At 34.0% G+C, this 13,607-nt stretch overlaps 1 protein-coding gene across 7 annotated transcripts in view; it reads left to right on the forward strand.

Moving 5' to 3' along the window:
• Cep152 (centrosomal protein 152) overlaps positions 1–13,607 on the forward strand; it is a 93,833-nt gene that overhangs the window by 35,431 nt on the left and 44,795 nt on the right. For all 7 annotated transcript variants that reach the window (XM_047540019.1, XM_047540020.1, XM_047540024.1 and 4 more), the window contains one exon: positions 574–737. In XM_047540019.1, coding sequence (XP_047395975.1) covers positions 574–737 — 164 coding nt within the window. The remainder of the gene's footprint in view (positions 1–573; positions 738–13,607) is intronic.

Here is a 13,607-nt window from a genome sequence, read left to right on the forward strand (position 1 = left end):
ACCTCCTGAGCTTCTGGGATTACAGGCATGCAACATCACGCCCAAATAAGTGTGGGGAATTCTTAATTTGGCTATAATTTTCTCACATCCTCTAGTACTACTTACATTTTCCACTGAAAGGACAAGAAAACACTGGAGAGGAGTTCCAGTATTACCTCCACTGAAAGAAATATTTTGCTTTTTTATCACTAGCAGGTGAAAGTACAAGAGGTTCTTGGCAACTCACCTACTTTGTCCTCCGCTCGCTCCAGTAAGCCAGAAACACTGCCACAGGATATCAACCCAAGACATGTTTTCATGGAGGACAAAACGTTAGCAAGAGAGGCATTAGAGAAACTGCCTATGTTTGTTTTCTCATCCATTCATTTATGCATTCATTCAGTTTTCTTGAAAACCTGCTATGTTGGTTATATATATGCTGGTCTTTATGAAGTTATTTATAATGCATGGAAATAATGTATTTGAAGAAATTTTTCTGCCTGCTATTGATTCTTAAATTTTGATAAGACAGAATGGCTGATTTTGTCATATAGGAAAATAATGGAAATGATTTTCAATAATTTTGTGTTGCAGGAGGAATTAACAGAACTAAAAGATGAGATTTCTCTCTATGAATCTGCTGCAAAACTCGGAATACCTCCAAATGACTCAGAAGGAGAATTAAATATAGAACTCACTGAATCATGTGTGGATTTGGGTATTAAAAAAGTCAACTGGAAAAAATCCAAAGTTAACAGGTATCGAGAGAATGTTTTAGTTTACTGCAGAACTTGCGTTAATAAAGTTGGCACTGCATGGTAAACAAGTGGCAGCAGTCAAGAAACGACAAGATGAAGAGGGTTCTGAATGTGGGGTGGTATGTTTTATGTTTAGTCTGAAATCAAGATGAACAAAGCCTGAAGTATTGATACTGTACTGTCTTCAACACTCAAGCACATCCGTTTCAGAAAGGTAAAAAGTGACTAATACAGTTAAAATATACAGAGTAAGTTCTAAAGCTGAGATTATGTATCTGTTTTAACTATTGGTATGAGGACATATTATTTTATATATTAACCTGTGTGTTGAAAGTGGATAACCTTGCATTTATCAATGATGTATGAGAAAATAAGCACTGATTTTTTTTCTTGGAACCTTACTGTGGCTTTACTTTTAAAATAGGGATTCTTGTCTTTTTTCCTTTTTAGTTATACTTGACAGTAGAATCCATTTTGACACAGTGGAATATATTTTGTTCTAATTCAGTTCTTAGTACCTCTCCTTCCCTTCTCCTCCTCTCCTCCTACCCACTGTTCTCTTCCCTCTGCTCTGCTTATCTTTCTGCCATTTACACATAGGGAGTCTGTCTTATACTATGGCTTCATACAGATATTTTTAGAAATCTTACAGAAGACAGTACTTTTTGTTCTCTCCAGGGAGGAATGGGAGAGGGGTGGTAGTGGTAGAAGAGGAAGTGTGGACATATATAGGATGAATGATTGAGACTTTTAGTCATTCACACTTTTGAGACACTTGCTACTGGAAGGTTCTATGTAAGGTTTTGGGAATAGAGTACAAAAAATGAGTTAGAAACTTTCTTCCCCTTGAATGTTTACATTTTATGTGGTCAGGAAGGAGATGACATACCCATAGCAACTAAGTGCTATGTGTTAATGCATGGGATAGGGCTCCTTATCCTTTCCCTTTACTGGTTGGGTTAGGGATGAGATGTGGGGTGTTGGGAAGAGGTTGCATTTAGGCTAAGGAAAGCTTTTCTTGAATGCATTTGACTGTCATCACCACTTTCTGGTTCATAGTTTAAGTCTGAGTTTATCATCAGGACAGCATTATTTTTCAGTGAGAGCATTTAATTCATGTCATGTTTCAGATATTTTGCAAGTAAATACAAACAAATCTCTTGAAGAGTTTGCTCTACAATAGGCTTTAGAGTTTGTGTATTTTAATATGTCAATTTCTGGTTTTTAGGACTGTAAGATGTAGTTCAGCAAAATGAAATCTAAAGTGATCAGGTGAATTGTGAAAGAAGATATTATTTTAGTAAACCTCCACCTATCTGGAGGTCTGTCTTCAGGGACTCTTCTATGTACAGAACACTGCTACGATCTGTAAGGAAACTAGAAAATAGCAGAACTAGATCATGTGATATATTAGGAGCCACCTTCAAACTTGTTTCCCAGGGCCATATTGACTTAGATTTATTTAGATGAATTATCTGATTTCTTAACTGCACTGTGTAGCTGGGGCAGGGACTGGGGGCAGAGAAGTTCTCTTAGTGCCTGGGCCAGACAGCTCAAGACTTAGCAAGGAGAGAACTAAGAAAACTCAAGAGGCTGAAGTTGCTGGCCATTGGGGCAGATAGCCATGTAGGTTCTGATCCACTTCAGAACATCCACAATTGTGGACCCATGTTGTTGAAGAAGGACTTCCACTTTAGTTTGTTAGTTAAAGCAGAAGAGGAGTGTGCTATATATTTTTTAGACATATTTACATAAAAATGCAAAGTTAAATATAGTCACTTGGAAAACTCACTGCCTTGAATGCCTCATTACCTATCAATGCCAGACTAATTGTAAGGGACTGGTAAAGTGCATGGGCTGTAGATCCAGACTGTCTTGAACCATAGTTTTGACATTTATTACCAGTTTTATGATACTGGGCAAGTTTCTAACTTTTTTTGAGTGTGTTCTTATCAAGCTTGATGTCCTTCGGAGATTAAAGTGAGGATTGAGGTAGATAATGAATGTAAGAACCTCATGTAATGTGTTCTGGCACAGATTGGGCACTTAGAATGATAGCTATTACTATTATTATGCAATAGGCGATTGGTTAAAATGTGCCCTGCATTATATTTTAATTCAGCACATACTTGATGAAGTTTTTGATCCTTAATCTTGTGACAAATGTTGGCTTCAATCTCATCAAGTTAGAGTTGGGGAGAACTGGAGCCCAGAGAGGTGAGCACTTTTGCTCAAGAAGATTCTTAATTAGTAGTAGAACCAGTACTTGAACCCCAAATTGCCAAGACCAGGCCCAGTTTTATATTTGTTCATGTTTATGAGGCAGTCAAACCTTTTTGCCTTAGAGTTGTTCTTATTAATAGCTTTTCTTTTGGTGGATTAAAGATGTAGTTTGTGCCAAAAAAGTTTTTCTCCAATTTGTTATTACTTTGAGTTTGTGTCGTGATTGGCCTGGGAAGTGGGTAAATAATACATTATACATATGTTTATCTCTTTACATAAGTTTATTTTGTTATGAGGTGTACTAAAATTCCTCATTTGTACTTTCTAGTTGGTTAGCACTCATAGCCACAATCCTCTAGTGATTTTTAAAGCATGTTCCTGTAGATAATAAACCTGAGACACACATCATGACAGACACATTAAACTGGGAAGCGGAGAAGAACTGAAGCAGACTGGTTTGTCATTGTGTTCATCGAGAAGACACCCAATGAAATGCAGTGTGAGGAAAGAAACATTCAGCTTCTAGTCATCCCATACACCAGTGTTAACGGATGATAATTCTGCTTTGAAAAACTAAAACATTTATTTTCAGATCAAACTTAAAGGGTGGACTCTGTGATTCTTAGAATAAAAGGAAGGAGCAGTTTTCCCAATATTGAGAATTTTAATTCTTTGTCTACTTGAGCTACCTTCAAATCACTCACCCAAATATTAGTGACTTCAAGCTTGTATTACCAGCTACCACCTCCCTTAAGCTACTGCGTACTAAATTTTAAGGGTTTAACCTCAATGTTCTATTTTACATTCATGGAATTTGAGTAGCTAAATCTGCATGCCGTTTGCAGACAGCTTCCTCTCTCCCTTATTATAGTTGGCTGCTAAGCTCAAATAATAAACATTTAGCAAGTGGAATGCCTTTTCCCTTGGTCTTCTCAGCAGGCTTCATAAGGGACTACAGTTTATTTGAATTTAAGGGAACCAACGTCCGTATGGCTTCAATAGTAAGCCTAAATGTGGGACTAGTCCCCACCACTGATTCTTTCCCTTTTGAGGAAAGAAGAGAAAATTATTTTAGCAAACACTTTCTCTATGGTCTAACTTGGCTCCCTCTAGAAGTACAGGATGTGCTATTTCAGTGGTCAACATTCAGTCAGAAAAGAAATGAGAGAGGCATAATTTTTTAACTGAGCAAAAAAATAAACACCGTACTTATACTTTACCACATTGCGTAGCACTGGAAAATACAATGTCATGTATTTTATATTATATTTCTTACATAATTATATTTCTAATTCTTATGTCTTCTATTTCTATTGAAATATATAATGACTTAAATATAATGGTATTTATGCAGTGGTTTAAGTAGGTGAGATCTTCTATACACAGACATAGTTACACAATATGTGTTGCATATACAAAAACTACCTATATGTATCACAAGGAACTTCTTTTATAACACTTTAAAAAAATCTACCAAATATTTTATTCATTCTTTCTGTCTTTCTATACATACAAAATAGTCTAACATTTTATTTGGAATCATCTGAAAATTGAAGACTAGTAAAATTTTTGACTCAGATTCTATAATTTCTTTTTAAACTACTTTTTAGAACAGCTTAGATTTACAGAAAAATTTACATTATAGGGAGTGTTCCCGTATATGCATTCCCATTTTTGCCTACTAACATCTTAAATTGATCTGGTACCTTTGTTAAAATTAATGGATATTGATGCATTATTATTAACTAATTTTATAGTTTATTTAGATGTTCTTAGTTTTTACCCAATGTCCAATTTCTGTTTCAGGATCCTATCCAGGTACCACATTACATTTAAGAGTCATGTTTCCACAGATTCTTCTTGACTTCTTTTGTTTTAATGACATTGGCAGTTTTGAGGCATATTCTTCAGGAATATTAGAATTTGGTATTTTTCTCACGATTATAGTTTTCTCATAGTAGAAGACCACAGAGTTGAGATTCCATTTTAATTTCTTCATGTTAAGGGTGCACACTATCAATTACTACTTTCCAAAAGTAACTTTCTCTTCTGTTATGGAAAAATTAGAAATACAGATTAAGGAAACAGAAGAAAGTAAAATCACCCATAATATTACCTCATCTTGCATGAAGAAAACCGCTATTAACATTTGGGTAACTCCCACATTATCTGCTTTGTGTGTTTCTAAAAGATAGATAATATTGAATATACTGTTTTATGATATCCTTTAACTTGTTACATTGAAATTTTTTAATGTCAGTAAATATTGTTATATGAAATTTTTAATGGATCTATAGATGCATGGACTATATTTTAGTTTGTAATACAATATTATTTTAAATTTTTATTACAAGTAATTCAATACCATTATCACAATCATCTTTGCAGTCATCTTTATTCACATCTTTATTTCCAGAAGATGTAGAATAATTTTCTTGCCAAAGGGTGTGCACATAGTGGAAGATTTTGATACATGTTGCCAAACAGTTCTAATGTTTACATCATTACCTACATTGTGTGGTAGTATCTATTTCTCTGCACCCTAGCTTTTGCTTAAAGTTAATCACTTTTCCTGTTTAAAATTTTGTATTTTACATCATTAGATCTATCATTCCTTTCCTTTATAATTTCTTCATGTTTAAAAAGATGGTATTTTTCTAGTGCTTTTTGTAATTTTCATTTTATACATTTAAAACTGTGAAATAGAACACAGAATGTATGAATCAGGAGTGTAGAGTTTAATAAGGTATTTTAAAGTGAATATTCATGGAGTCACCACCAAGGTCAAGAAGTAAAAAGTACCAGTGGCTGCCCACGTTCCTTTTTCCATCCATAACCTCAAGGCGAAGTGGTAGCTAAACTGTTATGGCATTCATTTTCTTATTTTTCCTTACCTTTAAATATCTGATTATTCATACCTACAAATTATTAGGTGTACCTTCATATTAAGAGAATCCATATATCAGTATTCTTTTTTTTTGTAGCTTTATTGAGATATTTTTATTTGCCATAAGTTATCCATTTAAAGTGTATAATTCAGTGTTTTTAGTAAACTCACAGAGCTGCGTAACCACTGCCACAACCTAATTTTGTATCATTTCAGCATCCCCAAAAGAACCCCCCCATACCTATTGGTAGTCATTCCCCATTACCTGTTCTTGCCTTCACAGTTCCAGACAACCACTGCTTTCTGTCTGTATTTTCATACCCTGTACATTTCACATAGAATTATATAATGTGGTCTTCTGTGATTGGCTTCTTTTACTTAGCCTAATGTTTTCAAGATTTATCGATGTGGTAGCATGTATCAGTACTTCATTCCGTTTTGTAGCCTGGTAATATTTTATTATGTGAATATACCACATTTCATTTATCCATTCATCTGCTGTTGGACATTTATTTAGGTTTCTTCTATTTTTTTTGCAATTATTATGGTGCTATGAACATTTATGTACAAGATTTTATGTGGACATGTTTTCGTATATATTGTAATGTATATATGAGTGGAATTTCTTAGTTGCTTGTTAATTCTTTGTTTAGAATTTTGGGGCATCATCAAACTTTTTTGCAAAGTGTTTTCATCATTTTATATTCCCTTCATCAGTGTATGAAAGTTAATTTTACCATGTCCTCGCCAATACTTGTGTGTGTTTCTTTCTTTCTTTTTTTTTCTTTAAATATGATATGCTCCTTCTGGTGAGTATGAAATGGTATCTCATTCTGGTTTTGATTTGATGGCTAATGATGTTGAATGTCTTTCATATGTTCATTGCCTATTTATATATCTTATTTGGAGAAATGTCTATTCAAATCTTTTGCCTATTTTAAAATTGGATTTTTTTTTTTTTTTTTTGGGTGCTGGGGATCGAACCCAGGGGCCTTGTGCTTGCAAGACAAGCACTCTACCAACTGAGCTATCTTCACAGCCCCTGGATTGTCTTTTTATTGTTTAGTTTTAAGAATTCTTTGACTATTCTGAATACAGTTTCCTTGTCAGATATATGATTGGCAAATATTTTCTTCTGAGGGTTTTTTTTTTTTTTTTTTTTTTAACCTTTTTGATAGCATCCTTTGGTCCCTAAAACTCCTTAATTTTATGAAGTCCAACTTACCTGTACTTTTCTTTGGTTGCTTGTGCTTTTAGTATCATACTTAAGAAATCTTTCTCTAATCTAAGATCCTAAAGAATTGTATCTATGTTCTCTTCTACAAGTTTTATCTTTCACATTAGGTTTGGGATCCATTATGAGTTAAGTTTTATATATGGTATGAGTTAGGAATCCAACTTGATTCTTTTTTGTGTGGATATCCAATAGTCCCAGTACAATTTGTTAAAAAGACTATTTCCTTTTAAATTGTTTTGGCACCCTTGTTGAAAATCAATTGATTGTAAATGTGAGGATTTATTTCTGGGTTCCCGATTTTATTCCATTGATCTATGTCTGTTCTTATGCTAGTACCATACTGTCTTGATGTAAGTTTTGTAGTAAATTTTAAAAACTGGAAATGTGAGTCCTCTAACTTAGTTCTTCTTTTTCAAAATTGTTTTGACTATTTTGAATTTCTTATGAATTTTAGGATCAATTTGTCAGTTTTTGCAGAGAAACTATCTAGGATTTTGATGACTGCAGCAATGAATCCACACATTGCCGTCTTAACAATATTGTCTTCTGACCCCTGAATATGGACTGTTTTTCTTATTTATTTGGATCTTTCATTTCTTTCATTTATGTATTGTAGTTTTCTTATTTATTTGGATCTTTCATTTCTTTCATTTATGTATTGTAGTTTTCAATGTACAAGTTGTACTTCTTTTGTTAAACTTATTCTTAGGTATTTTATTCTCTCTGCTATTCTTTTTGTTGGATTGTTTTCTTAGTTTTATTTCTGGGTGGTTTGTTAATAGTGTATCACAGTCCAGTTGATTTCTGTATATTGATCCTTGTATACTATCACATAGCTGAATTTATTTACCTATTCAAATAATTTTCTTAGTGGATTCCTTGGATATTTTTTATATTCAAGACCATATCATCTGAGTAAAAGAGATAATTTTACTTCTTTCTGACTAAGGTTGATGCTTTCTCTTTTTCTTTTCCTTTTTTGACTAGTTTCTCTAGTTAGAATCTCTACAACACTGTTGAATAGAAATGACAAGAGCAGACTTTCTTTTGTTGCCCCTGATCTTAGGGGAAGCATTCAGTCACTCTCCTTTTAGCATAATGTTCACTGTGAATTTTTCATAGGTATGTGTTCTTTTAACTGTCTTTTTTCATTCAGTCTTACGCATGTATTGTAACTCACCAATTTTTAAAGTAAACGTATGTCAAAGATAGGATAAAAGTTCCTCCTCTAAAAGGGAGAAATAGGCAAGTAGAAAGGAGTAATCAGTCCAAAGCAAGACCAGAACCCGTCAGGTCCTACATTAAATCCTGAAGCTCCAAGGCCAGCATATGTGCACACTGTGGCAGGAGTTAGGTCCTCAAGGCCTTGGCAGCTCCATCCCTCCAGCTTTGCTCATTGCTGCCCACATGACTACTCTGGGGTTGCGCTCTGATGTCAGTGTCCTTGCTAGGTGGGTATGGCACATTGCTGGTCACCCCTTCTGGAGTCCCTTCTACAGCTCTACTTTTCACAACTTCACTAGGCATGGCCTCATTAGGGCTTCTCTATAGGGGCTCTGGTTCTGTCCAATTTCTGCCTGGCCTCCCAGACTCTCCTTTGAAATCTCAGTGGAAGCCATCATGACCCCATAACTCCTGCATGGAGGCCAAGGTCTGTTGCCAGCATGAGCTGTGCCTAAGTCTGCTTGACATGGCTGCAATGTCCAGCCACATAGTAACTCACCAGAAAGCCAGAATCACCAGGCTACCCTGGATAACTAGTCTGCAGAGAGCACCCCATGCTCCTTCCCAGAAGCAATTCTGCTCTGCAGGGTGTCTGAACTTGTGAAGAAAGAGGTAGCCTTGCAGATTTTTGAGGTATTCTCAAGGCCTTATTCCTATTATCCTGAGCAAAACAACTACCCACCTTTTATTTTCACTAATCTCTTTACCTCGCTTTCTTGGTTGCACCCTTAAAACACTTTCTCACTAAGATATGAACTTTCCTGATCTTACCTCTGTTTCCTTTTGCTCCAAAGTCTCACTGTAAAACTGACAGAAAGCAGCCAATAATACACATGCCCTCGCCTGATTACATTGTTTTTGACATGTTCTCCACCAGATAAAATTGTCCATTATTCTTAATTCCAGCCTTCCACAAAATCTTAGGGCATGGACACAATGCACTGGTGACCTTTAGTCTGATTTCCAGTAAAATCCTCATTGGCATCAGCATTGTGGTCATGGCCACTTATCTAATCTTTGTCAAGCTCTTCCCTATAGTGCTCTGTCTTTAGTATTTTAGGCTTTTTTCTGGCCTTCTCCTCCAAACTCTTCTCGTCTCTTCCCATTGCCCAGTTTCAAAGCTATTTCCACATTTTTAGGAATTCATTACTAGTAGCCATCCCACCCCTATTGACAATTTTCTGTATTAACCTAATAGATGTTTACTGTAACAAAATACCTGAGACTGTATAACTTTATAAGAGGTTTATTTTTTATCATGATTCTGTAGGTTCAAGGTTAAGGGACTGAGTCTGGTGATGCCCTTCTTCCTCATAGACTTTGGTGGGTGGTGAGGGCGTCACATGGCAAGAGATAGTACATGTGTGTCTGCTCTGGTCTCTCTCCTCATAAAGCCATCAGTATTCAGTCATGGGTTTTTCACCCTGATTACCTTATCTAATCTGATCACCTCCCAAAAGCTCTACTTCTAAACACTATACTTGGGTTATGTTTCCATCCTCTTTATGTTTCATATTGGGGATTAAACTTCAACACATGAACACTTAGGACACACACTCAAACTATATCCAAACCATAGCATGGTTTTATTTTTTTTTCACATAATGACTAATGATATTAAGCATTTTTTGATGTGCTTCACTTTTTTCTTCCTTTTTATTTCCTGATTAGGTTCAATTGTCATTTGTATACATTGTTTGGTTGAATGGAGTGTCATGTTGAAATAATTTGGCCATTAAAAAAAAGTTGGATTGCTTTTGTAATTATTGGATTGTAAGAATTGTTTACATAGTCCACGATACAATTCCTTTGTCTGATATATGTGCCATGAATATTTTCTCCCAGTTTTTGGTTTAGCTTTTCATTTTCTTAATGGTGTGCTTTGAAAGTTACAAGTCTTTACTAACTATCCTGATTTGATCATGATATATTATGTACCTGTTGTACAACATAAATATTGTATAATTATGTCAATAAAAATTATATTCCTGGAAAAAAGTTAAAGTTTTTATGAATTCCAGTTTTATCATTTTTCTATTATATAGATTACAGCTTTTATGTCTTATAATTTTGTAGCTCAATGTTATAAACATTTTTGTCCTGTGATTTTTTTTTTTAGAAGTTTGGTAATTTTATCTCTTGTTTACCATCCATTATGAGTTAGTTTTTAAGTATGGTATGAAGTAAGGATGCATATTTACTTTTTTCCATACCAGTATCAGTGACCTAACACCATTTGTCAGAAAAATATTTTCTTTCCCCATTGAATTGCCTTTAGTGTCTTTGTTGATAATCAATTTGCCACATGTGGATAGAGCTATTTCTTTTCTCTCTGTTCTATTCTATTGATCTTTTTGCTAATACCATCTTGATACTGTGGCTTCACAGTGAGTCTTGGAAAGGCTGGGTAAAGTCCTTCAACTTTGTTTTCTTCAAGACTACTTTGACTATTCCAAGTCCTTTGCATTTCAGAATTTTATAGCAAGTGTTAATTTCCACCAAAAACTCATGAAATTTTAATTATGTTTTTGTTCAATCTATAGACCAGTTTGGGGAACACTGACATCCTATGGATAGAGTCTTCCATTTCTGAACATCTCTAAATACTGTTTAGGTCTTAATTTTTCTCAGTAATGTTTATGAGTTGTTAATGCTGTTAATGCTTTGTAATTTTTCAATTTCTTTTTTGTCTTCATTTTGGATAACTGCTGTTATAATGCTGGTAATGTTTTCAGTGTAGAGATTTCCCTTTGGTAGATGAATTTCCCTTTATCTTGAAGAATTGCCTTTAGCATTTTGTTTTTAAGAGCATGTTTGCTAGTGACAGATTCTGTTTTCCTTATATTTGCTAATTATATAATTCTGGATCAAATATTCATTTATCTGAGCACTTGAAAGATAATGTTGATTCACTGGCATCATTAGTTTCTGAAGAGAGTTTCATTGTCTTTTTGACATGGTTTCTGTCTGTAATGTGTAACAGACTTAGTCCCAATCTTGTAAGATTTTTTTTCTTGGTGTTTAGCACTTTGATTATGATGTGTCTAGGTCTGTTTTTCTTTTAGTTTATAATTTGGGGTTCACTGAGCATCTTGAATATGTGAATCTATTATGTCCTTTTCCAGACTTGTAAAAATATTCACCTCTATCTTTTAGAATATCTTTTCCTTCTCCTTTTGGTTCTTCAGTTACACATATTAAACCTTTGATAGTTACCCACAGTTACTCAAGGCTTTGTTCACTTTTTCCATTTTTTTTTTGTTTTTATTTTGGATAATTGCTATTGGGTTGTTAACAAGTTCACTCATTTTCTCTTATTATCGCTCTTCTAATGAGCCTAACCAATGAGGTTCTTGTTTTTGTTTTAAACTTCCAGATACAGTTACTTTTCTTGGTAAAATTTTCACTTCATACCTAAAAAAGTTTTTATTTCTCTGTTAAGAATTTCTATTTTTCACTAATTTCAGGTGAGCTTTCTTTACTTCACAAAATATAAGGTATAATAGCTGCTTTAAACTTTTAAAACTCCCTTTGTGATAGTTCTAGCATTTGGATAATTTATTGTCTTTTAAGAATTGTTCACAATCCTGGTTAGTTGTATGCCAAGTAATTTCAGATTGTATTCTAGGCATTGTGAATTTTATGTTGTATAGAAACTTATGTGGGTGTTTTAAATCTCAGTTCTCCAAGCCTTTGCCACATTGATTTGAATTTGACCAATGTGTGCTTTCCTCTGGAGTCAGTCATCATGAGACTCGTGTGTGGTTCAAATTTCACTTGTTTTCCAAATTGTTGCTATGTTTGTTTCAGGATCTGTTCTGTACAAGTATAATTCAGGGCTTATACTGTGGCCTGTGCAAGTTTATATACAGAGTTCAGGATTGTTCACTCCAGTTCTCTCCCCTTCATAAGTCTTCATGCACTCTTTATATCACTAATTTTAGCAATTTGATCTTAATGTGACATATGGTGGTTTTCTTCATGTTTCTTCTGCTTGAGATTCATTGAGCTCTTGTAGGTTTTATGGAGTTTTAGTTTTTATCAAAGTATGAAAATTTTGACCATTATTATTTCAAATATTCTGTCTTCCCTCTCCTCTTTCAGGACTTTAGTTGTACATGTTAGCAGACTTAATATACTGTATAGATTTCTGTTTTAGTCTTTCTGTTTTGAATTTTGTAGAGTTTTATTGCCATATCTTTGTTTTTCTTTAAACTACAGAAAACTTCTTCAGTAGTTTTTCTGCATGTACTTCACAGAGAATACTTAATGATTTTTTTTTTTCATTTTTGGGTGTAAATTTATTTTATTCTAATGTCATTTAATATGTACACATGGAAGTTGAATATAAATTAAATTAAGAGAAAACATGCTTTCTATTTGCATATAATATAAAATCATACATAATTTTAAATGACAAATAATGTTTTATTGAAACCAACTGGCACTTTTTATATTTAACAAGAAAGATATTTAAGGTTCATTTTTTGTATTCACAACTTACCTTGCTGTTGCTATGACTTTGTGTTCATTAATCATTTCTTCTTTAGTGTAAAATATGCTCTTAATCTCATCCAGTATATTTCTCATCTCAGGTGTTGTAACTGTTGTCTTATAAGTCTAATTTGCTTTAATGTCCTCTGTTGCTCTCACAATTTTTGTATTTTTCCTTATCTTTCTGGAACATATGGAATACATTTAATTAATTCTGTTGTATGTGTCATTGCTGATCAGTTTCTGTTGACTGATTTTTCTCCTGGTTATAGTTCATATTTTCTTTCCTGCTTCTTTGCATGCCTGGTGAATTTTGATTGGATGCTAGACATTTTGAGTTTTATGTTTCAGATGCTGGACTTTATTGTATTTTTAAAAATACTGTTGGACTTTTTTGTGACACATTTAAGTTACTTGGAATTCATTTCATCCTTTCAAGGCTTTGTTAGATCATGTTTAGAGCACACTTTAATCTGGGGCTAATTTTGACCTTCTGCTAAGGCAGCCTTTGATGCCTTGTGAAATATGACAAATTCCCACTATGGTTCATTGGAATACAACATATTCCTGCCCCTATTCTTTTGCTGTGGTTCTTCTCCTGGCTACACACATTCATACACACAAGCTCTTTTTCTGTGCATCTCCTGTTTTTCCATATATATACTTTTTATATTTAAAAATTTAAAAATATAGATATATTTTGTGCATTATGCAACTCCTTCCCTCCCCAAATATTGTCTCTCCTCAAATTTTTAGCCACTTCTGCTTCCCAAAACTCTGATCTCTTTTTCTGCAACTTAATGAA

Source organism: Sciurus carolinensis, chromosome 2 (genome assembly GCF_902686445.1).
Source record: "Sciurus carolinensis chromosome 2, mSciCar1.2, whole genome shotgun sequence".
Lineage (NCBI taxonomy): Eukaryota > Metazoa > Chordata > Mammalia > Rodentia > Sciuridae > Sciurus > Sciurus carolinensis.